The following is a 22,012-nucleotide window of genomic DNA, read 5'->3' as shown; positions in this document are numbered from 1 at the left end:
TTTTTTTTTTTTTTTTTTTTTTTTTTTTAATTTTTTTTTCTCTTCTGTTCTGTACACGTCATTATTCCCTTTTTATTTTTCTCCCAATGATTGCATTACCGAACATGCCACTGCTTGAGCCCAATGTCTTAATTTTGCCTTCACTTGCTTCGGATCTTGCCCTGAACAAATTCNTTTTTTTTTTTTTTTTTTTTTTTTTTTTTTTTTTTTTTTTTTTTTTTTTTTTTTTTTGTTTCAATTCCTTTAATTTCATTATAAACAATCTCAAATCTCTCCTTACCTGGGCTGCAAACCCTCCATGTTTCACAATCACCCCTCGGGCTCTCGCACGATGAACCTCGTCCCCCGAGCGACGACGACGACGTAGACGTGCTACTATGCGGCGTCGACACTGGACTCGGCGAGAGCTGTCGATTCACGGCGAAGTATAAGTCAAGAGCTGGTAATGTACCACACAACTTATGTCCATCTTCCTCGTTGAATGCAAACCCTAATTCGATACACCCTTTTAGCTCATTCCAATCTTCGTCTGTTAAGTCATCTCTATCGGTCGAGCTTCCGTTTCTAGGTCGGAGCATTCGTCGTCGTCGTTTCTCCCATGCGAGTTCTCTTGGTGTTTCACACATTGAAAGTTGTTTTGATAAACGTTTCTTGTTTTTTAAACATGATGATGCTAATTGCATGTGTTTTAGCTCGTTATCTGGCTCGTAGAGTGACGAACATGATGATAATGGCGATAGAGCTGATGTGATTCTTTTTAAGCGTTTGTTGTCCATTAGGAGTTCGGCGGTGGCGGCTAGTGATAACCCGCCAACCGCGCTTACGAGGAGACGGCCGGGTCGGGACTGGGGACGGGAATAGGGGAAGTTGGGAAGTGTCTTGGTTGAGAATGGGAAGAAAGTCGCAGCCAGCCCGACCGAGTAAGGGCATAGAAGATGAGGGAGGCTTTAATGGTGAAAGGGAAGGAAGGATGGCCATGTCTTTACACCGTTACTTTCTAACCATTCTCCTCCTAACATTCAACACTCCTAATTTAGTTCTTTTTTTATTTCTATTTTTAGAATTCAAACACTTCTCCTTTGACAATGTAATTTAATAATTATTATTATTTAAATATTTTTAAATTTGAAATGTGGTTCGAGACTCGACTATAATTGACCCCAAAGTCTCCATACGTCACAATTGAGTGCTACTGTGACAAGTGGTATTAGAGGTTGGTTAGCTCCTAGTCTCATCATAGACTGAAAGGATGTTGGTACCAAAATAGTTGGCTGAGTTGCAAGTCGAGCGATACACTGAGATTGAATATGACATGTCATTCTTAAAAGAAATCTCTGACACTGTCCGCTTCCTGGAAGGATGAGTGGTAGAATTATGGAAAATTCGATGGATTGACGCAATTGGCCCCTGCCCAGATGAGTTGCCAATAAAAAAATTGATATTTAAGGTTGACTCCCTAGAAAAGAGAGCTACATGATTGGACATTGGAATGTGGAGGTAGCTTCGAGAGCATTGTCGCATACATGAAAGGATGTGTCGAAGATCTAGACATTAATACACAAAAGACCATGTTGAAATTCTTCGGTGATTTAATTGAAGACTTTAGGACAACAATAGAGGCCATTAAGGTTGAGATGGCTAAAATGAACATCTGAGTGAACTTGACCATGCGGGACGTAGAACAACAAACCTCGGATCAAGCCCAAGATGCAAAGGAATTAGAAATGTTATCTTCAATGTCGAACAGTACTTCAGAATCACAGGGACTTGTTCAGAAGAGCTTAAGGTCTCTTTGGCAACAATGCATCTCGTAGACGATGCAAAACTATGGTAGCATTTGAAGGTGAATGACATTCAAAATGGGTTATGCACTATAGACTCATGGGAAGACCTTAAGAAGGAATTGAGGACTCATCTCTTCCTCGAGAATGTTGAATTCATAGCAAGGTGGAAGTTGTGAGAACTGAGACCCAACAGAGGAATAAGGAACTATGTTAAGCCGTTCTCAGCTTTGATGTTAGACATTAGGGATATGTTTGAGAAGAACAACGTATTTTGTATTGTCGAAGGATTGCAATCCTGAGCCAGAACAAAGGGTTCAAAATTTTGATTCCATTACATCTGAATACTCGTGAAATTTAATTGCTGTAAATCGGGGAGAGCTCCCAATACTGAGAGTCATTGTACCAAATTGAAATAGGGTAATAGTTCGAGAGATTTCCACCTTTTATTTCTAAACATTAAAGCCTATTTTCTCCAACCACAAAGAGTTTGCGTGGCCTAATGGATAAGGCGCTCGCCTCCGGAGCGGGAGATTGTGGGTTCGAGTCCCATCGTGAATGAATATTTTAATTGTGAAAGAAACTTAGTTTTTTGCCACCAAAGAGTTTGTTGTGTGTTCAAGTCCCATCGTGAACAAATATTTTAATTGTTAGAGAAACTTAGTTTTTTTTCACCAAAGAGTTTGCGTGGCCTAATGGATAAGGCGCTCGCCTCCGGAGCGGGAGATTGTGGGTTCGAGTCCCATCGTGAACGAATATTAAGGTCTTCTCGGCTAAAGTTGTACATGCTTTTTTCTCGTAACTAAGTAGAAAGACGTTCATTCCGGATAAATTTCATTTCATTTTGGCCTTTCACATTCAATTTCATTCGTTCGAGTCCAACGATTAGTCTTAGTTCATGAACGAGAAACATAACGATACCGATGCTACCTACAACAGAACAGAAGAGTAGCAGCCCCAAATGTTGAGCATAATCTTCAAAAACCATTCCCAGATCACCAAGAACACACTCTTTCTCTAAGCACAACTACTAGTAAGAACACATCTTGTCAGTACAAATCATAACTACAAAACATTTACAAATTTCATATTACCAAAATCCAGTTAAAACTCAAAAACAAAACACCAACAATGCAACATACAAGATGATGAACTCAGTTCATGACTCAACTGTTATGTCCAAATTGTTTCTCTGCTCAGGAATCTTAGCACCACTTGTTTTTGTTGTCTCCTTCTCTTGATTTACTCTCTCCTTCACCTTCATACCGCTATTCCGTCCACTGATTAGCTGCGTCTTAGCTTTCGGAGTTGTCATCTCCGCTCTGATACTACCGAGGCTATGTCGTTTCACTCGACCACATACTTTGCCCTTCTCTATATTTGAGGTAACTGCTGCGTCGCCACAGCTCCTTCTCCTTGTGAAATTTGGCGACTTGGGTCGAGTCAGTGGAAGCTGCAACACGAGAACACGAGAACGTTAAAGGCGTATGAATTGTTACAGAAAGAAGTGCAGGGGAGTTGATGATATTGATTCTGTAACTCTCACCTTCTTGAGTTCAACTTTGGGTGGAGGTCCTTCATAGTAGAAAGTAGGGACTGGGTTTGCTTTGATGATTAAGCTCTTCCTCAGCTGCTTGATGGCTGCTTCTTGCTCTTCCTATGAAATCGTATCAGTTATCAATCATAAGTCGAAGCAAAACAGAGAAAATGGTCGAGGATATATGTAAAAGAGTAAATATGTAACCGTTCAAGTCCACCGTTAGCAGATATTGTCCTCTTTGAGCTTTTCCTTTCGGGTTTCCCCTCAAGGTTTTTAAAACGCGTCTACTAGGGAGAGGTTTCCACACCCTTGTAAAGAATGTTTCATTCTCCTCCCCAACTGATGTGGGATCTCACAATCCACTCCCTTTCGGGACCCAGCGTCCTTGCTGGCACAACGCCCGGTGTCCACCCCCCTTCAAGACTGAGCATCCTTGCTGGCACACTACCCGGTAACCTGGCTCTGATACCATTTGTAACAGTCCAAGCCCAACGTTACCAGATATTGTCCTCTTTGAGCTTTTCCTTTCGGATTTCCCCTCAAGGTTTTTAAAACGTGTCTACTAGGGAGAGGTTTCCACACCCTTGTAAAGAATGCTTTGTTCTCCTCCCCAACTGATGTGGGAACTCACAATCCACTCCCCTTTGGGGCCAGCGTCCTCGCTGGCACACTGCGCGGTGTCCACCCCCCTTCAGGGCTCAACGTCCTCGCTAGCACACCGCCCGATAACCTGGCTCTTATAACATTTGTAACCGTCCAAGCCCACCACTAGCAAATATTGTCCTCTTTGGGATTTCCCTTTCAAGCTTCCCCTCAAGGTTTTTAAAATGCGTCTTCTGGGGAGAAGGACAAAGTATGCTTCGTCCCCCTCCCTAACCGATGTGGGATGTCATAATCCACCCCCCTTTGAGACCCAGTGTTCTTGCTAGCACTCGTTCCTCTCTCCAATCGATGTGAGATCTCATAATCCATCCCCCTTCGGGGCCCAACATCCTCACTGGCGCTCATTCCTCCCTCCAATCGATGTGGGATCTCATAATCCATCCCTCTTCGAGGCCCAGCATCCTTGCTGGCACTCGTTCCTCTCTCCAATCGATGTAGGATCTTATAATTCATCCCCCTTTGGGGCCCAACATCCTCGCTGGTACTCGTTCCTCTCTCCAATCGATGTGGGATCTTATAATCCACTCCCCTTCGGAGCCCAGCGTCCTCGCTGGCACACCGCCCGGTAACCTAGCTCTGATACCATTTGTAACAGCCCAAGTCCACCGCTAGCAAATATTGTCCTCTTTGCTTTCCCTTTTAAATTAATAGTTCCCATAAAAAAAGAAGAAGAAAAGAAAGATACCTTTGTTCTAGCTTCATATTGGCTTTTCTCAGCCTGCAAAGCTTGGTGTTTCTCCTCCAACTTATTATAAAACTGCAAAATTACGACAAATTCGGTATAACGATGCGTATAATGCCAACAACATTTCCAATAATACACGACACCAATTAAGTTACCTCCTTCCTTCTCTCGGCACGACCAGCTGAACGGAAAGTCGGAGCCACGCCAACAGTTACCTTAGATTTCACAGAAGTAGCAGTACTTTACATGGCTAAGGATCATAAAAGCCAAAAACTTACGTGACACAAACTTACGTGACACGATTTAACTACTAAACGTAAAAACATTTCGACGTCGAAAAGGATACGAGGAAGTGATGGACCAATTATCTTCTTCGTCGTGGTACTTTACATGCTTCCTTAACGAAAGAGGCGAACTCGGCTGTAAACAAACCAGAAAAGTTCAAGCATTAATCATTACTGCTAAATCTAACTTCACTCTCACAAAAAACCCTTATAAATTGAGTAAGTTAGGGGCTGTAGGGTATAGCCCGAACGGTATGTTTCGGAGAGTCGAGGCCTCTCAAGAAAGACGTGGTACAAGAAACGGGCAAGGTTTATCCAATGACAGAAAATAGTACAGAATTAGGAAAGAAACCACCATAGTTAAGATGGAAATTAACCAAAAACGATATCGATACGAGAAATAAAACTACAAGATCCCGACATCGAATGTCTCGAGCTCTCCCAAAACTACTCTCCAAAATCTGTCCACCTTAAACCCAACAAAAAGCTTGGCCATATTTTAGGGGTCAGCCTAGGAAAACGGTAACAGCTCAAGCCTACCGCTAGTAGATATTGTCTGCTTTGACCCGTTACGTATCGTCATTAGCCTCACGGTTTTAAACCACGTCTACTAGGGAGAGATTTCCACACCCATATAAGAAATGTTTTGTTCCACCCTCCAACCGATGTGGGATCTTATATCCACCTCCTTGGGACACTGCCCCACCGCCCGATGTTTGGCTCTGATATCATTTGTAACAGCTCTAGCCCACCGTTAGTAGATATTGCTCGTTTTGGCTCGTTACGTACACCGTCAGCCTCACGGTTTTAAAACACGTCTACCACACCCATATAAGGAACGTTTTGTTCCCCTCTCCAACCAATGCAGGATCTCACAAACACGTACATATTTCAAACACAATATCGTACCTGAGAGTTCTTCTTAGCACTAGGACAATGCAAATTTGGCGAAATGTTGACACCAGCAGTAGTAGTTGCATCATTCCCGTTACTATGTGTACACGGACCGCGCTTCTCCGTTTCCAACGTAAACGGCTGAGGAACAGTGTACTGCCCTCGCATACTTCCCGGAGATTTCGATCCAATCGGGCTTGACTTCTTATACTCTCCAAGCTTCTCATATTTCTCCTCCACATCAAGATTCGTACTTTTAACACTCAAAACTTCTTGCTTCTCATGATATTTCTCAATGATCAAGTTTTCTTCAGTACATTTCTTCACTTCATACTCCTTAGCCTCAATGTTTCTTTGTGCAACTCTCGGCGCAACATAAACTATGTCACGACCAACACCGTTCGGGTTCTGCTCAACTCGTACAGCACGTGGCTCCCTCCCCATGATGCTGCTGCTGCATAAGATGATCAGCTAAATTTAACACTTCCATCCATGAACAAACATCAAAATGAATCTTTTCAACATTTAAGATCCAAGACACAACATTCCAAACTACGCGTTTTTCAACGAAGAACACCGAAAAAGCTTAATTCAGCTCCACGTACGATAGCCAAACTACGGTCGAGCAATCGACATGATATAATCGAACAAACACATAAGAAACAAGCAAAAAGAACAGAAATATGATTAGAAATCGCCACAAACTTACTGAAACAAGCAAGGATTGAAGAGATTCAAGCAATCTGAATTGTAGAACAAAGAAGAACACAGAATTTTTGAGAAGACAACCAAAAGACAAAGCAATCTTTAAACCCCACGAAGTCAAAGAAACCAACCGACCACTCATAATGGAAAATGACTCCACAAAAGACACCTTTAATCCTTTGACCAAAACAAAAAGATAAGCATTGAAATAATATTCGTTACACACCACTAACTTTGAAAAGCGAAGAACAACCAATCAAAGAGAAGGAAATTACATGGAATTAGTCAGATTTAAGCAAAAACACGTCCAAATTTTCGAAACTAGAACAAAAACAACAAGGAGAGTAAGAACCCACCAAGAAAAACAGAATCAAATATCAAATAGAACCAAAATTTCAGACACTTTTGAGCAAGAACACCAAAAGTTGGAAGAAATTAGAACAGAACCAACAGAGAGAGTAAAAACCCACCAAGAAAATAGTGATGAACATCAAATAGAACCAAAATTTCAGTCCATTTTAGCAAGAACAACTCAAAAAAACCCCAAATTAGAAGGATATAACCAAAACCCACCAAGAAAAAAGAGGCAAACATGAAAAAAAAAAAAAAAAAAAAAAAAAAAAAAAAAAAAAAAAAAAAAAAAAAAAAAAAAAAAAAAAAAAAAAAAAAAAAAAAAAAAAAAAGACTTTTTTATTTATTCGTTTTATTTATTTTTCTTAATTTTTTCAATTCCTCGTGCAGGATTTGAGTGACGTGCTCCAAAAACTGTCCTTTGGGTGTTGAGCCGTGGGCGGTGGCTTCCATTTATATAAAAATTGAACCTTTTTTTTATTTTTTTTTATTTTATTTAATGGATAGAAGTTGGGGAAATTATTTTCAATTTTTGTCTGGTTCAGCTGGTAAGTGACGGGAGGGCGTTAGGCTTAACGGCAGAAATTTTGGAACAGGGTGGAGGCAAGACGACAATGTTGTCTGTTGGGTCGTGGGAGCCACGTGCGAATGTCAAATGGCTTTAAATCAGATTTGTTTGGAGAACCCTTTCATTTGATTCGTCTTCAAACCATTTACTTTTTTATAATCACAACCTTATGAGATTCGCTACATTTTCTTTGAAGTACGATTCTTCCCTTGTTCATTTGTTCTTCTTTCATGTGAGAATGTTAAGTTTTAAGATCTATGGAAAACATGTTGAATAAGTCACGATCGTGAATTGACTAGAAAGTGATGATTAGTTTGAACGTAAACAACTTGCGTTGGATCTGTTTGATGTCCTCTGCTATTATTCAACTCTAAATGGCCTCTAGTATATCTACGGTAAGGACGTTGTGATAAAAGGCTCATGTAAGGGTTTAGACGTGCATGTACAAGATTTAGTCAAATGGGGTATTGTTTCTCATTTCCTATGAGGTCCACTTTGAGAGGAGAAGGAAACTATAATGTCACCACATTGGTTGGGGAGGAGAACAAACCACCTTTTATAAGGGTGTGGAAACCTTCTTCTAGCAGATGCGTTTTAAAGCCTCAAGGGGAAGCCTGAAAGGGAAAGCCTAAAGAGAACAATATCTGCTAGCAGTGGATCTGGGCCGTTACAAATGATATCAAAGCTAGACACCGGACGCTGTTTCCCAAAGGGGGTAGACACGAGGCAGTGTGCCAGTAAGGACGCTGGTACCAAAGGGGGTGGATTTGGTGGGGGTCCCACATCGACTAGAGAAAGTAACGAGTGCCAGCAAGGACGCTAGATCCCGAAGAGAGATGGATTGTGATGTCCCGCATTGGTTGGGGAGGAGAACAAACCACCCTTTATAAGTGTGTGGAAACCTTCTTCTAGCCTTGAGGAGAGGCACGAAAGTGAAAGCCCAAAGAGGATAATATCGGCTAGCGGTGGACCTGAGCCGTTACAAAAGCATTTGTGTTTTGAAACCGTGAGCCTGACGAAGATACGTGATGGGCTTGGATGGTTACAAATGGTATTAAAGTTAGTCACTAGATGACGTAGAGCTAGACTCTCTCCATAATAGACGCATTTTAAAAACTTAGAGAGAAACAGAAACACCAACTATATCTACTAGTAGTAAGAATGAGCTGTTACACTGCCTGAGTTCATCTAAATGATCTCTCAACCATTGGAAAAGACCAAAGATGACAATATCTGTTAGCGGTGGGCTTGGGCTGTTACACTTCCTGAGTTCATCTAAATGATCCTCCAGCTATTGGGAAAGACCAAAGAGGACAATATCTATTACCGGTGGGATTGGGCTGTTACAATTCCTGAGTTCATCTAAATGATCCCTCAACAGTCGGGAGAAAATTCTCTAACACGCGGTTTGACAAAAAGAGTGCTACACTATTGAACAGACCAACGAGAATTCACGGAAGGTGCATATTTAAAACCGTCATAATTGAAAATTTGAAAAGACGTTTTCGGGATTAGAATTGATGATAAATGGGGTAATGGGTCATCCCCCTACTCACCAACCTATTAGGAGATCCACAAGTGTTAGGCATAAAATCATTAGATGTAATTTTAAATTATTTTTATTTTTATTTTTTAGTATTAAAAAAATAATATTTTGATAGAATGACCGAAACAATTACCTAATTACATAGCTACCCTCAACCTCGACTAAAAGATTAAATGTCTGAATCTTACTGTTCCACTTGTTTATTAATATATTTTAACCGTTAAAATATTAAAGTTAGAGGTTCAAATCCATTTCAAAATAAGGGTGTGCACGGGTTGGGTTGAGTTGGTAACCGAGCAACTTAAATAGAGTTCACATCTCAACCCAATCAGTGTACACCCTTATTCTAAAATGGATTTGAACCTCTAACTTTGAGTTAGGTTGTCGGGTTGTTCTTTTTTTAAAATATATCACTAATATCAGTTATAAATGTCAAATATTCTTAATCTTCGTGATATTCTTAAAAGTCGAGTAGGGTTAAATTGTAATCTTGTTTTTGAGCTCGACTAAAAAAATGTCAATTCACGAACCGACTCGAATTTTCGGTTTTAAAAAGAATTCAACCCAACCTAACCCAAATCGGAAAGGAAAATCTAACTCGACCTAATATTTATGGTTTATGTTGAGTAGTCGGAATTGATCGAATTCTCGAATCATTTGAAACCAACCCCATTATTTCGAGTCGGGCCCAAGCAAAACAAAAGCAAACGCAAGAAAAAGTGGATCATGTTTTACCCAAATAATTAATTTATAAAAATCAAAGGTGAGATTGGGAATATAAAATCAATGTGGGCTCCACAACTCTCCCATCTTGAATTCACCGATCATTTGCCTTGAAGCAGTCACCCTTAAAAGAGTGCGTAATAGCTCACTGATCGAGTGCTCTTGCGCCGAAGATGAACGGGATTAAGCGATCTGCCGAAGCTGTGGGATGTAAAAATGTATCGGTAGGGGAGCGTTCCGCCTTAGAGGGAAGCACCCGGGCGAGCAGTGGTAGACAAAGCGGAAGCGAGAATGTCGACTTGAGTAACACAAACATTGGTGAGAATCCAATGCCCTGAAAACTTAAAGGTTCCTTCGCAAGGTTTGTCTATGGAAGGTAAGTTAGGGCCTAAGATCAGGCCGAAAGGCGTAGTCGATGGACAACATGTGAATATTCCTGTACTACCCTTTATTGGTCCCGAGGGACTGAGGAGGCTAGGTTAGCTAAAAGATGGTTATCAGTTCAAGGACGCTTTAGTTGACAATTCTATATGTCGGAGAATTATAGAATTTTTTTTTTAAAGAAAAATCATTCATAAATTATTATTATTATTATTTGTAAAAAAAAAAAAGTTGTAGATAAGTGGATGGAAAGTAAACGGCGTTAGTTGACGATGGAATAAATAGGATGATGGATGACCATAGAAATAATTAATTTGAAAGTTGAAAAAAGTGTGACAGTGAGTTTAATAAATGCTTTTAGAATTCAAACACTTGTGGTCGGAGATTCTTCCTTATTTTATTTTTATTTTTTATTTTTTTTATTTACTTTTTTTTAGCGTTTCTTAGTCATCATACCTTCGGAATAGCTTTCATTCAGATGTGGTATCGGTTCATTCATGTACTATTCCTTTACACGAGTGTCGACCAATGTTTTAGATTTTTGTTGAGAATGTAATAAATGGGTTGCTCTTCTTGCTATAAGTGACGTTAATGTTGAGTTAAACGAGTCTAATTGAACTAAACGACCATTGATCGTTAACTACCTGACTAATTTCTCCCTATGACTTCAACCAGTGATCCTGTTTGAACGTTTTATGATATTTCATGACGATCGAGTTTCACGACGATGACTAAAGCATGGTGGCAAGTCTAACCACCAACGATAGTACTTCCATAAGTCCAGATTAAATTTACAGAATTTTATTGAGAAAATCCTAGTTTTATAGGTGTTTTTAAAGCTGAAATTGACATTAACTTGAACGTAGAGGACGATCTGAGTTAAACCACAGTTCTGACAGCACCTGATTCCTAAAAGATGCTCGGGGGAGGACGATATGATGGTGAAGGATTGAATCTAGAAGCTCTCATCGAGCAAGCCTATGACCCGTTCACATACGGGATCATGAAAGTAGAAATTTCCCATGAATTCAAAGTTTCAGCTATAAGGGCTCATATAGAAACCGACTCATCACAGATAAAACTCTGAAACTTCTCATGCAATTCGATATCGAACATTCTCTTCTACACGGATAGATTCAGCTAAAGAACGAATTATAAAGATAAAAATAAAGTCGGTTGGTTCTTTTAAAAAAAAACTAACACGAACGTTTGTAATTTAATTCATTGTCCTCCTCACTGACCCCAAAAAGGGTGACTCTTTCGTTAAGCAGACCGACCGAAAGGACACCAAATGCCTAAAAAAAAGATAAAAACCTATTTTCTTTCTGCTTAACACAAGCTTTCCGATCTTCCCTCTAGCACACGGGGATCGGTCCTATGCATCGGGGACAAAGCGTAGAGGTCCCTTTAACTTGTTGTACCGGAGCGGTTCATCGTCAAACGAGACCAACGTGATGTCGCCTAAAACCCTAGTTAATGAAAAATATACTATATTTAAAAATTACATTAAATATATGAATGAATGCAACATAGCATCATATAAATCTTGTGAAAATTAATTAAATTAATGAATAAAAGAAATAATAAATCTTGTGAAAATTAATTGATGACTCACATGTATTTTCTGAAGGGTAAATANTTTTTTTTTTTTTTTTTTTTTTTTTTAGAATTTTAGAGAAGTAAATAAACCATTAAATTCTGCGGTTAATAATAGAGGGGCATTAATGTCCAAGTAATTTTTCGTTGACTTTTAGTCAAATAATAAAGAAAAATAAATAAGTATGACTCTTATTTGTTTTTCATTCATGAATTTTTTGTTTTTTAAAATTTAATTTTTATAATTTTAAGCTTATTTTGAGTTAGTTCGATAATAAAAATTAAAATACTCATGAATTTTGCCGTTTGTTTTAAACATTAAAAGACGTATTTTCGATTCTGAACAAGATGAAATTCGAAGTGCTAGACCCGAGTGTGACGGCAACTATTAGGGGTAGAATTTTTAACCATAAGATTGAGTGCAAAAGACCCGGTAAGAGCATGATTATCATAAGCTAATATGTGACTCAAACAATCATGAGATTAAACTTGATCGGACCCTAGAAGCGTCGACTGTTGAATCAGACCAAGTGATCAGCGAAATGGCCTTTTTGGCCGACCCATTAAGGAGTCGATATAGGTTGGGTTACTGCCTCATTCAACCAAACAATGTAGTTAATTCTTCTGGAGTCATCCTAGTTTTCTTGTCCAAACCCTTAGGATGGACCATGTGACAATTGGAGAGGGGAACGAAGCATTCCTTATAATGGTGTGAAAACTCCCCTAACAGATGCGTTTTAAAACCTTGAGGCTAACAATGATACGTAACGACCCATTGGACAATATCTGCTAGTGTGGGTTTGGATTGTTACAGACCAATGCTTCAACCAATCCATTGGGAGATGATTGTGAGACATTTAACGAACCTCGAAGCGAAATTAACCTATGTTTAAATAACCAACTCATTGGCACTCGAAGTATCTCGTTGAACTCAAAATGGGAGAAATTAAGCACGAACATTCCATAATTATGACGACCCGACAATTCTACGAGATTTCAGAACGTCAATGAAAACAAATACGTACTTTCTACTTTTTAAACTCGATTTCTAATTCTAACTTGAATGTCAAAGTGTAAATATCTTAACACAACATCAATATTAGTTACTCTTGTTTTACAGACACATTTCGCTCCTGAGAATATAAATTCACCATTTATTTTATATATCAGCGTTCGATATCAATAAATATAAACAATAAAAAATATATATCATCGAAGCATGCATGCTTACGTGGCACCGGCATGTGTATATATATATATAATTATATTTGTTGACCATATCCAATTAATAATTAAGCCAAATTCACTTTTGAAATGGTGTTGGAAAGTACAAAGCTTTAAGAAATTCAAATTCAAATTGAGGTTTTTTGACTTTTACATACCTATCAACTTTATTTTTCACCAAAATTTCACCAAAATTTTACCGCTCATTTCTAAAGGTAAATTCTCTCTCTCTCGGGAAAGGTAAATTCTCTCTTTCGGGAAGAGCAGAGTACATTTGGAGACAGTTTAGCTCTAAATTATTGATTGATGTGAATATGAACACAATAGTATGAGATGAGATGTTCGGGCTTGGAAAGCAAAGCAAATCCAAATCCAAGTAAACTCGAGAGATAATATACTACTAAACCTACTTAAGAACACTCTAATTAAACAGTAAATAATTCATTTCCACATTACAAGAGTAAACAAGAAAAAGACTTTAAATGGGTGCTGCACATGTTGTTCTAAAATGCCCTGTCTGGTTGCACCGGCTACAATGAACAACACGTTTGACACGCCCTCGGTCTTCAGCTCGAACTCTTCTTTTTCTTGGTCGTCCTGGGGGCCTCAGAGATTTTGGGGGATTTATAATCACCTCTAGAGCTTTGTTTGCGTTCGGATCGTTCTCCGATAATTCCTTCCATAAAGATTTGTCAGGGATTGGATGAATGGTCTGTGAGTAAGTCTTCCGATACGTTGCGACTGTGAAACAACTCTCCGTGAAACGATGCACGTTCTGCCTGCACGAAAGAAGAGCTGCCACAGCGTGAGCACACGGCAGACCATACAGCTGCCACCCTCGACAAAGGCAGCATCGGTTACGAATGTCCACAATGTTTGTCCCTTCATGAGATATAACTTCAAATTCAGCTTCGTTTGCTCGAAGCACTTGGTAGCTGCGTGCGTGCTCGAGAGCCTCCGCAACACGCCTCTCTGCAGTAGGCACAAGTATTGATGTCCACTGCATGCTCGTCTCACGCCTTTCGTTGAACCATGTCATTAGCTGCCTCCTAATGCACTCCATCATTTGAATTATAGGAAGCCCCGACGCTTCTGATATCCAACTGTTTAATGATTCAATAATGTTTGCAGTCAAATGCCCGAACCTCGTCCCCTCGAAATACGCCGTCGCCCATAGCCGAGGGGGAATTCGCCGAATCCAGTAACCAGCATCTTGTGATATCTCTTCTATTTCCAATACTTTTGCTTCAAATTCAATCACTGTCAGAGCATATGCAGCATCCCACAGAAGTTTGCCCAGCATTGGATTATTGAACTCTTTTCGAAAGCTTTCACTCAAATGCCGCATACAAAACCCATGGAAAGCTGTTGGAAAATTTGCTTCTACTCCGTCCACGATACATTTTAGCCTGTCCGATAAGATCGTAAGTCTCGGCATGTTTTCCGTATTTATCTCGAGCAGGTTATGAAGCTCAGACAGAAACCACATCCAATTTTCATCGTTCTCCTCATCGACAACCCCAAATGCCAGAGGGAATAAAGCACCATCACCATCAAAACCAGTGGCTAGAAGTAACGTTCCTAGATATTTGCTTTTCAAATATGTTCTATCAAGCCCAAGTAAAGGCCTACAAGCATTCAAAAACCCGTAAATCGATGCCTGGAAGGATATGAAGAGACGTTGGAAGCAGTTATCGGTTGAATTCCCATAAACCGATGCGATGCTTCCCGGGTTTGTTCTTTTAACCTGTTCACAATACTGTGGAAGCAAGCGATATCCTTCTTCGAATGAACCGCGCATAGCAGCCATGATACGCTCCTTACCCCTCCAAGCTTGCTTATATGATAAGGTAATGCCATGTACACGGTGAATCTCCTCCAGTATTTCCTTTGGTTTATAATTCGGATTCTCTAGCAGACGTTGCTCCATGGAGCTAGCAACCCACTGAACCGAGGCTTGCTGGTGGCCGAGATGATTAATCCCACCACATGTATGAGTGTCGTGAATTGTCCTGATTGTGAAGGTCGGAACGCCTGGGAGCTTTGCAGCATGAATTCGCCATGGGCATCCCTCAGCAGCACATTTGGCAGTAAAGCGAGTTTTATCAGATTTTATGGTTTGCACTTCAAAATGCAAGGCAATAGCAGTGTCCCTAAGTGCCCTCCTACAACTCTTAACATCAGGGAACTCTTGTCCAACCGACAATTCATAAGTAGGAGCGGGAACGATCATTCGAGCCTGAAGAACAGAAGGGGTCGAGACCATCATTTGAGACTGCTGGGCTGTCAAATCGTCAACGGCCTGAATAGCCATTTCATCATTATGAACCACAGCTAGTTCAAGATTCTCATCAAGTTCTTGGTTTTCCGAAACAACTAATTGGTTGTTATCAGACAACGCTAACTCGTGACCTTGTACAGGGAGAGACAACTGATGGCCAACTTGGTTAGGCTTCCTATCCATACCTAGTTCACTTTCATGCGCATAATTGTGATCGTCGTCTCCTCCTTGGTCATGACTTTGTCCTAAACCCAGTTCATGATCGTGGGCGTGTCCCAAACCCTCATGATCATGGGAATGTACCAATCCATCGGTATGATCATGAGCATGTCCCAAACCCAACTCGTGGTCATGGTTTGGCCCCAAACCTAGATGATGCTCATGTGATTGTCCTAGGTCCAAACTATGACCCTGGCCAAGACCCATATTATGATTGTGACCTAACATCAGCTGTTGGTTCTGCCCCAGAGCTAAACTATGGTTTTGTCCCAGTATCAGGTCATGATTTGCCATTGAAATAGAAAACGAAAATCACTTGAACAAACGAGACGGTCCACGGTCCACAAATGCAGCTACAAGTTTAATAACGAGAATACATCCGAACCGTATCATGCCCCACCTGCTAAGAGGAATAACATCTATTGCTCAGAATACTAAGTAATAAATTTGATACAGCACAACAACTATAAATTCTCCCATGAGATAACAGATCAAACTCAGACATCAGGTTCTTCAAAATTCGATAACCTGGGTGATTGATTCTTTATCATAAACAGATGGTAAACAAATTCGACACAAATAGGCATTTCAAGAACAAACGAGCTTCTAAAGAACGAATATCAAGAACTAAACATCGCAGATAAGGGCATAACAAATTCGTTAAGAAATCTCGACTCCACCTAATAGGTCATAGGTTCGAATCTTCAAAACCAATAGCAAGAACAAGGATCTGTAACCTTAAAGTATCAAAAACAAAACCAAGAAAACGGTCGAAGATCCATCGTTTTTTTCGATGTACATACTTACATATCCAACTCGAACACACAAACAGTTACTGTCAAAATGTCCCTCCAATAAAATCACTAAACAGGATGCTACATTCAAGCATGATTACCAACAAATCAGTAGCTCAATATGAACACAAAGACTTCCATAGCTTTCTCTTCTATCTAATTAGACCCGAAACAAAAATGTACACCCAGTTACTCTTAGCTTAAAACAACCATCAAATTAGAGGAATCACCAAAACAAACCAAGAGAAGACAACATATAATCATAACTTTCTCCGCAATACTAACAAATTCCAACACTACCAGTTACACAACTAGCTGTAGAAATGTCCCGAAGAGCTCAAACAGCAGAGAAAGAGACTAACCTGAAACAAACCCAGAGCGCGGATTCGAAAACCCATGAATCGAAGAACAAGAAAGAACCCAGAAAAGAACAGAGGAGGGGGAAAACAGGAAAACGAAGAAGTGGGTGTTGGTGTAAAGAGGAGAATGAAGAAACCCAAGAAGGGGGAAAGGGAGAAATCGCAGCCCCAGAAGGGGGGACTGGATTAGGGTTCTTCGGGAATCGGAGAAGAAGAGAGGGATTTGAAAAGGGATTGAAAGGGGGGGAAGGGGAAGGTTTTTGGCGGGTAATTCGGTTGAAGAAAATCGGAAAAAAGAGAGAGGAGAAGGGCAAAGAAGGGATGAGAAGAGGAAGGCGGCTGAGGGAGATTGGGAATTACGAATGGGCAGATGAGGGAGAGAGAGATTGAGGGATGAGAAGGGAAATACAGACTCTGCGGCTTCAACACAGAAGAGGGTATTTACGTCAAACACATTAGGGTTCTTCCCTTTCCCTTTGTGCAAATTACTGTTATGACCTTCTCTTCCTCAATACTTTGCTTTACCCCACTTTTTTCTTTTCTTTTTTATTTATTTTATTTTAAATGTTTTGACTTTTTTTTTTTTTTCAATTTTTTTTTATTTTGATATTTAAAACATTTTTTATTTTATCACTTAATTTTAATTATATTGTTTGTTTAAATTTAATAAAAACAATTTCCATTAGATATAACAATTGAAATTAATGAAGAAAAATTAAATCTTTAATAACTACTAGTATTTTTTTCTTTCTACAATGTCATATTTATAAAAAAAAAAACAAATATGAGGATGAAATTAGAAACTCGTGTAACGACTAGGAGTGTATATGGTCCGGGTTTGGTTGAGTTGGGTTGAGGCCAAAAGTTCGGGTTGGTTGGATTGGTAACCTAACTCAAGTCGAAAATTTTCACAACCCAATCTGATCCTGGATCGGGTCGTCGAGTTGTCAAACAAAAATTAAGTTTTATTTATCCACAATTTATAATTATTCGGACTTAGATAAAATATATTAAAAGTTCACAAACAAACACAAAAATATTGATTTAATGAATATATTAGGAACATTATTGCATTTACAAAATATTTTCAAGACTTTTCTGCATGTATTACGTATGCATGTAGTAACCGTTACAACGCTTTTTCTAAGTAAAACAAACTCAATACCTTCGTAAACAAAACTATAGCATAATTTTAACGTAATTTTTAAAAATTCAAATTTCAATATTACAATACTGTTTTTAACTCTTATATATAAAAAAGAAAGTGAGTGAGACAGGGCGGGGTCGGGATGAGGAATATAATTTCCGTCCATAGTCCCGTTTAGCTAACGAGGAGAAATCTCTTCCTACTTCCTCTCTCATTCTTTGTTTAAATAGAGATTCTTCGCCCGGGACCCGGGACACGTTAAATGGACATCTAAATCCATCCCAAACTCAAGATTTGATTGGAAGGCCCAACCAAACCCATCATGCATTAGAATCAAGAAGCCCAACACACCATCCTAGACCCATTGAACTTGAAGCTACATTGGCCCAAGCTCACATTCCAAGGCTCTCCTCTTAGAGCCCTCCAAAAGTCAATCAACTTAACTTATTTGAACCAATAATTCCATTTTGGCTGTCACTTTCAACCTCGACAACCACAACGACTGGGTCTAGAGGTTGTCACTTAAATTATCAGGGTCGTAAAAATAAATGAAAATTTTTACAGAAATGAAAAATGAAGGACGAGGTAGAGATGAAGACGTAAAAGACTTTTCCGTCTTAACCTGGCTCGACCTCGAGACGGGAACATTTATTGAACTAAAAACTTGGGAAATGAAGTTAGGCAGAGGTAGATGGAAGAGTAGTTAGATATCAAAGGCAAATGCAAGGCCACAAAATGAGGAGAATTTTTTTTCTTTTGGTCTTTGAGCATTGAGCTATCAGCTGGCCAATTGAAGCTCGTGGATGACATTAACTGACCTGTTCCTTTCACTGTTGGTTAATAGTTTCTCTTTGGAAAAGTTAAGGTACCATTCGATTGCAATATGGATTATGTTTTATGTAACGATCTTTGTCGGAAAAGTTATCATTCCTTGCGACTTGCGACATGATCACGTTATCTACTTCTTGCTTCTAAAAGTGAAAACTATTTTCACAAATCAATACAGGTTCTTTCAACATATTTTGTCTTTACTCACATATATCCTAAGAAATTTTCAAAGAGAATCATGTAATGTTGAATTTTTCTAAGCAAAACATGTTCAACCATGAAATTCCTATGATTGAACCCCCGAAAATAAAGGTGTATCTTATTAGTATAATTAATAACTTTCAATTTTTTAAAGCTTTTCTTAGTTAAGCATGCTTTGCTCGGAATAATTTTATATTGGGTGACCTGAAATTTTTTTTAGGATACATGTAAGTGACAATCATACTGAAAGAACGACTCGTGTTGATTTGTGAGGATAGTTTTCACTCTTAGAAGCACGGAGTAAGTAGACTCATGTTGGTTTGTAGAGACAGTTTTCACTCTTAGAAACGATGAGTAAGTAACGTGATCATTTTGTAGGTGAATATCAAATCATCGAATACCGAAAACATAGACATGTGACAACCTCAAAAGTAATAAGTCATCCAAACCCAACAAAAACCTTTGACTTACAAGGTCTCACCTACCCCAAACCACATGGAACTGTCAGTCCATTAACTGACACAACAAAATTGACCCTCAAAACCTTAGGGGTGGGCCCCACATCCCCCCATGTGATAAGCAAACAAAGAGGGCTTATCAAAAGTAAATAACCCAAAACGACGAGTCCCGAGTCAAATAATTAGAACGTTTTGGAAGTATCGAGATAAAAAAGATCGAACCAAGAGAGCATGAAATCCAAACTAAAGAACTCGAGAGATAGACGCCTTTAGAGTGTCTCAATGCCCCTGTTGCAAGTCTCAAAGTCGAGAAATTCATGCAGACAGTATCTCGATGCCATGAAACGAAATAACTTCTGCAAATGAGTATACCAACTATTTCGATTAACGTTAATTGAATTATTTTCTAATCCTGAGATCAGAATTACAATGGAGCGAGAACTATTGAATAAAAGTGGGTATAATAGATTATGGTTTAAGTTAAATTAAAGCACTTAACCTAATCACATGGTTGGATGATGATGGCCATATGAAAAAAATATTCATCAAAAGCATATAAAAGATTATAATTAAACCATAACCTAAAGAAAAGTATTTATTTTTTATTTATTTATGGGCTTTAAAATAAAGTCGACATAACCATATATTAAAAAAAGCGTAATGTTTTAATTGATATATAAATTATTCTAAGTTGAATTATTGTACCAAACCGATGCATTCATCAACCACACAACCGTACCTAATGCTCTTAACTAAATGAATTATAGTGCTCGTAATTTTAGTTTGAATTCATTTGGGTCTCTATATTTTCAAAAGATCATCAATTTAGTCATACGAATTTAGTAAATGAGGTGAGATTCCATATTGGTTGGAGAGGGAAATGTTCTTTACAATAGGGTAAAAATCTCTCCCGATGTGTCTTAAAATCGTGAGATACCTATCGGGTCGAAATGGGATGTGTTTTAAAATCGTGAGGTACGTAACGGGTCAAAACAAACAATATCTGCTTGTGGTAGACTTGGGTCATTACAAATGGTAGTCAAAACGAACCATATCTGCTGGTTGGGTGAGTACAAACTGAAATTTTTTTAATTTTTTTAATTTTTTTTTGGGTTACTTTCTCACCTCCCAAACACTTTGTACAACAGAGGATTTCCAAATTCCTCTGAAACATTCAGGAAGAAATCCAAAAACAAAAGAGATATGATATGGACAGCACAGTATCAACAACTGTGGAGCAGCCATTAATGGAGTCTGAACTCAAGGTGGGGGAAGCAGAGCAAGCAGCAGAGGATTGGGGAGAGGATTATGTACTGGAATGCAAAACTGATCATATATAAAAACTCATCATACTGTAGCTGTTCCTCCTCCGCCACTCGAAATCCATGGGTGTCCTGTCAAAACACAACGATTTCCAATTCCCATGAGATTCATTTTCTATGCTCATACACAAATTTTCTCAGTAACCAAACAAACAAATCCCTACATCTTCTACCAGTTCTAGATTTGCAAACACAACTATGGATTCAGAATGGGAAATCAAACAGTTCAGATCTCATTGTTTAATTAGAACAAGAAATTATACTTACGGAGAGCTTGTTCAGCAGAGAATCTTTTAGATACATCTCGACAGATCATCTTCTTTATCAAATCCTTAGCTGCAGAAGAAACCGACCTGAAAACCCTAGTCGGAAATCTTAGATTTCCTCTAAGAACCGCCTCAAACACATCCGTCGCGGACTCGCCGTAAAACGGCCGAAATCCAGCCAACATCGTGTACAGAATCACACCGGCACTCCACACGTCGACCTTCCGACCATACTCCGATCCTCTCAAAACTTCTGGCGCTACGTAGAAAGGCGTTCCGACGACACCGTACATAAATCCGTCTTTCTCACACCACTCAGCCGATCCGAAATCGATGAGTTTCAAATTGTTCCTGGAATCGAACAGCACGTTGTCAGGCTTCACATCGCGATGAACCACGCCATGGAAATGACAGTGGTAAAGCGCTTCAAGAAGCTGCTTCATAACAACGGCGGCTTCCGGTTCCGAAAACGGACGACGGACGATCCGATCGTAGAGAGAAATGGAATCGCAGAGCTCGGAGATCAAACAGAGATAATCATCGTTCTCGAGTACGTCGACTAATCGAAGAATGTTGGGATGGGGAGGGAGAATGGCCATGATTTTGGGCTCTTTCTCGAGGCATTCTTTGTCAGTTTCATCGACGAGATCGCTTTTCGCGATGGTTTTGCAGGCGAAGAACTTGCCAGAAATGGGGCAAAAACAACGAGTGATGATTCCAAATCTTCCTCTTCCGATCTCCTCCAAGATTTCGTACTGGCTGTTCACAATCATCTCGCCCATTGTTGATGATTCTTCTTCTTCTTCTTCGGAAGGTCTCACTGAGATTTGGGGATTTTTGTTTCCTCGATCTCTCTGCAAATTCTTGTTGAAGTTTTCTCTCCAGTGGGAGTGGATTTTGGAGGAATCCGTTGTGTATAAAGGGAGATTTATAGACATCTAATGGGATCGTTTGTTAGAATATTCCACTGGTGGGCTGATCCTGGCCTCGTCTAAATGAAAGCTAACCTTTAAATTGGGTGACCTCCTGACAATTTTCCTAAGATGCATGTGAGCAAGAATAAAACATGTTGTAAAAATCTACAATGACATGACAACCAACGAGAATAGTATCCATACTACTTAAAATTTTGATTTAATTGCAATTTATTGACTTTCCCATTTTTTGGTATTTTATTTCCGTATATTTATTTATTA

General features: G+C 39.3%; 4 protein-coding genes and 2 non-coding genes across 7 annotated transcripts; 2 read left to right on the top strand and 4 right to left on the bottom strand.

The window, feature by feature from the left end:
* Positions 1-50: 50 nt before the first annotated feature.
* On the bottom strand, positions 51-992 carry LOC111794029. Its single transcript, XM_023676135.1, has 2 exons — positions 281-992; positions 51-161 (listed from the first exon to the last, which is right to left on the bottom strand). The coding sequence occupies exons 1-2, from the start codon at positions 774-776 to the stop codon at positions 73-75; spliced, it is 585 nt and encodes a 194-aa protein (XP_023531903.1). The 5' UTR covers positions 777-992; the 3' UTR covers positions 51-72.
* Positions 993-2,269: 1,277 nt separating this feature from the next.
* On the top strand, positions 2,270-2,342 carry TRNAR-CCG. Its single transcript has one exon. It is a non-coding gene; the product is annotated as a tRNA-Arg (tRNA).
* Positions 2,343-2,462: 120 nt separating this feature from the next.
* TRNAR-CCG lies at positions 2,463-2,535 on the top strand. Its single transcript has one exon. It is a non-coding gene; the product is annotated as a tRNA-Arg (tRNA).
* Positions 2,536-2,730: 195 nt separating this feature from the next.
* Positions 2,731-6,627, bottom strand: LOC111793837 (protein WVD2-like 2). The gene is made up of 7 exons (XM_023675896.1): positions 6,557-6,627; positions 5,863-6,301; positions 5,016-5,089; positions 4,825-4,909; positions 4,670-4,741; positions 3,328-3,438; positions 2,731-3,234 (listed from the first exon to the last, which is right to left on the bottom strand). Exons 2-7 carry the CDS (start codon positions 6,289-6,291, stop codon positions 2,941-2,943), a joined length of 1,065 nt encoding a protein of 354 aa, XP_023531664.1. The 5' UTR covers positions 6,292-6,301; positions 6,557-6,627; the 3' UTR covers positions 2,731-2,940.
* A 6,598-nt stretch (positions 6,628-13,225) lies between these two features.
* On the bottom strand, positions 13,226-17,024 carry LOC111793599. 2 transcript variants are annotated; one of them, XM_023675554.1, is made up of 2 exons: positions 16,598-17,024; positions 13,226-15,844 (listed from the first exon to the last, which is right to left on the bottom strand). In XM_023675554.1, the coding sequence occupies exon 2, from the start codon at positions 15,733-15,735 to the stop codon at positions 13,420-13,422; it is 2,316 nt and encodes a 771-aa protein (XP_023531322.1). In that variant the 5' UTR covers positions 15,736-15,844; positions 16,598-17,024; the 3' UTR covers positions 13,226-13,419. The 2 variants fall into 2 exon arrangements, with proteins under 2 accessions (XP_023531322.1, XP_023531321.1); XM_023675553.1 differs by having other exon boundaries at positions 13,226-15,841.
* A 3,255-nt stretch (positions 17,025-20,279) lies between these two features.
* Positions 20,280-21,722, bottom strand: LOC111793617 (phosphoenolpyruvate carboxylase kinase 1-like). The gene is made up of 2 exons (XM_023675575.1): positions 20,818-21,722; positions 20,280-20,622 (listed from the first exon to the last, which is right to left on the bottom strand). The coding sequence occupies exons 1-2, from the start codon at positions 21,596-21,598 to the stop codon at positions 20,576-20,578; spliced, it is 828 nt and encodes a 275-aa protein (XP_023531343.1). The 5' UTR covers positions 21,599-21,722; the 3' UTR covers positions 20,280-20,575.
* Positions 21,723-22,012: the final 290 nt, after the last annotated feature.

This window comes from Cucurbita pepo, chromosome LG04 (assembly GCF_002806865.2).
Source record: "Cucurbita pepo subsp. pepo cultivar mu-cu-16 chromosome LG04, ASM280686v2, whole genome shotgun sequence".
Taxonomy (NCBI): domain Eukaryota; kingdom Viridiplantae; phylum Streptophyta; class Magnoliopsida; order Cucurbitales; family Cucurbitaceae; genus Cucurbita; species Cucurbita pepo.
This window is presented reverse-complemented; position numbering and strand designations above follow the sequence as displayed.